At 55.4% G+C, this 1,387-nt stretch overlaps 1 protein-coding gene across 1 annotated transcript in view; it reads left to right on the top strand.

Moving 5' to 3' along the window:
- Positions 1-1,387, top strand: part of RPLP2 (ribosomal protein lateral stalk subunit P2) — a 2,074-nt gene that overhangs the window by 139 nt on the left and 548 nt on the right. The window contains exons 2-3 of the mRNA XM_007465928.1: positions 115-238; positions 744-792. Of these exons, the coding sequence (XP_007465990.1) occupies positions 116-238; positions 744-792 (172 nt within the window). The 5' untranslated portion in view covers position 115. The remainder of the gene's footprint in view (positions 1-114; positions 239-743; positions 793-1,387) is intronic.

Consider the following 1,387-nt stretch of genomic DNA (forward strand, 5'->3'; position numbering starts at 1 on the left):
CGCGAGCCGAGCCTCTGCGGGGTCCGTGGACCGAGCCACGCGCGGCCGCCCACGGGCCGGGGTTGGGGCGGGAGGCCTGCCCCGTAACGCCGCAGCCCTCTTCTCGCGCCGCAGGATGCGCTACGTCGCCTCCTACCTGCTGGCCGCCCTCGGGGGCAATTCCTCCCCCAACGCCAAGGACATCAAGAAGATCCTGGACAGCGTGGGCATCGAGGCGGACGACGACCGGCTCAACAAGGTAGCCGCCTCGCTGGGGCCCGAAGCCCCCGGTCTGCTCTGTACTGCTTACAGGGGGACCTCTCGCTTACCCGACCCGGGGTTTCCCTTTGGGAAAGTGTGGGTTCCCGCTGATTTCTGCCAGCCCATATGGTTTTGGGGTTGCCTTGATGTACTGGTACAGCCCGAAGGAAGAAAAAGTGTGGGTGAAGCCAAATCTCAGCGTGGCTCAGTAGAAACACAAGTCACGTGTGATTGAAGGTTTCTTAGTAATTTTTTTTTTTTTTTGAAAGTGGTGACGTTTATCTTGATCTTATTTTCTTTCACCCAACTTGGTGAAACTCACTTTGACACGTATTGAGTGTAAACTGAGATATTTTGCATCCTTTCTTAGCAGTAAGTTTTGGTGTTAGTTTTTACATGCAGGGCATCTCAGTTCACCTGTTCTGAGTCGGTCTTGATGGCTGTGCTGGGTCCAGGGGTGTGGTGGTAGGCCTCTCGTAAACTAGGCCACTTCTCTCTTTTAGGTCATCAGTGAGCTGAACGGAAAGAACATCGAGGACGTCATTGCCCAGGGTGAGGTTCTGTCCGGGGCTTTCGTTTTCACGGTCCATTCTAATTCCTGCCGGTCAGCCTGTGACCTGCCAGGTTTCGCTTGTGGACCAGAGCACCCTAGAAGCCTTACCCTGAGGAGTGAGCGGGGTTTCAGTGGGCTCAAGCCGCGGGCGCTTCTGGACAGCTCCGGGACAGGGTGCCCGTGCTCTCACTGGGGTTTTGTTACCAAGTCTCTCCACCCCTTCTTGGGGTGCTAGGGCTGACCACAAGTCCCTGCCCTGTGGTGTCAGACTGGAGTATGTGGGACTTGTCTGGAAGTTGAGCTCTTGGGGAGCTGTTTCTGTCCTTGGGTCTGTGACGGGGCAAAGCCAGCTCAGTCTGGTCTGTGAGCTCGCTGCTGGACACTGGGGCAGCGGACTTTACCTGCCTGATTGTAAACACGTTTGTCTAGCTTATCTCCAGGGTAGGGCACTGTGGTCTTGTAGCCCTGCTGGAGGGACTCCTAGAAGCCAATTTCTGGCAGTGGCAACGGACTCTCCCGTGTGCGAGAACAGAAACCTATGACGTGGATCATAATACGTTGGGCTAAGTGTCTCGTTGCTTTTTTTTTTTTTTT

The sequence above is a fragment of the Lipotes vexillifer genome, unplaced genomic scaffold (genome assembly GCF_000442215.2).
Source record: "Lipotes vexillifer unplaced genomic scaffold, Lipotes_vexillifer_v1.1 scaffold1094, whole genome shotgun sequence".
NCBI lineage: Eukaryota > Metazoa > Chordata > Mammalia > Artiodactyla > Lipotidae > Lipotes > Lipotes vexillifer.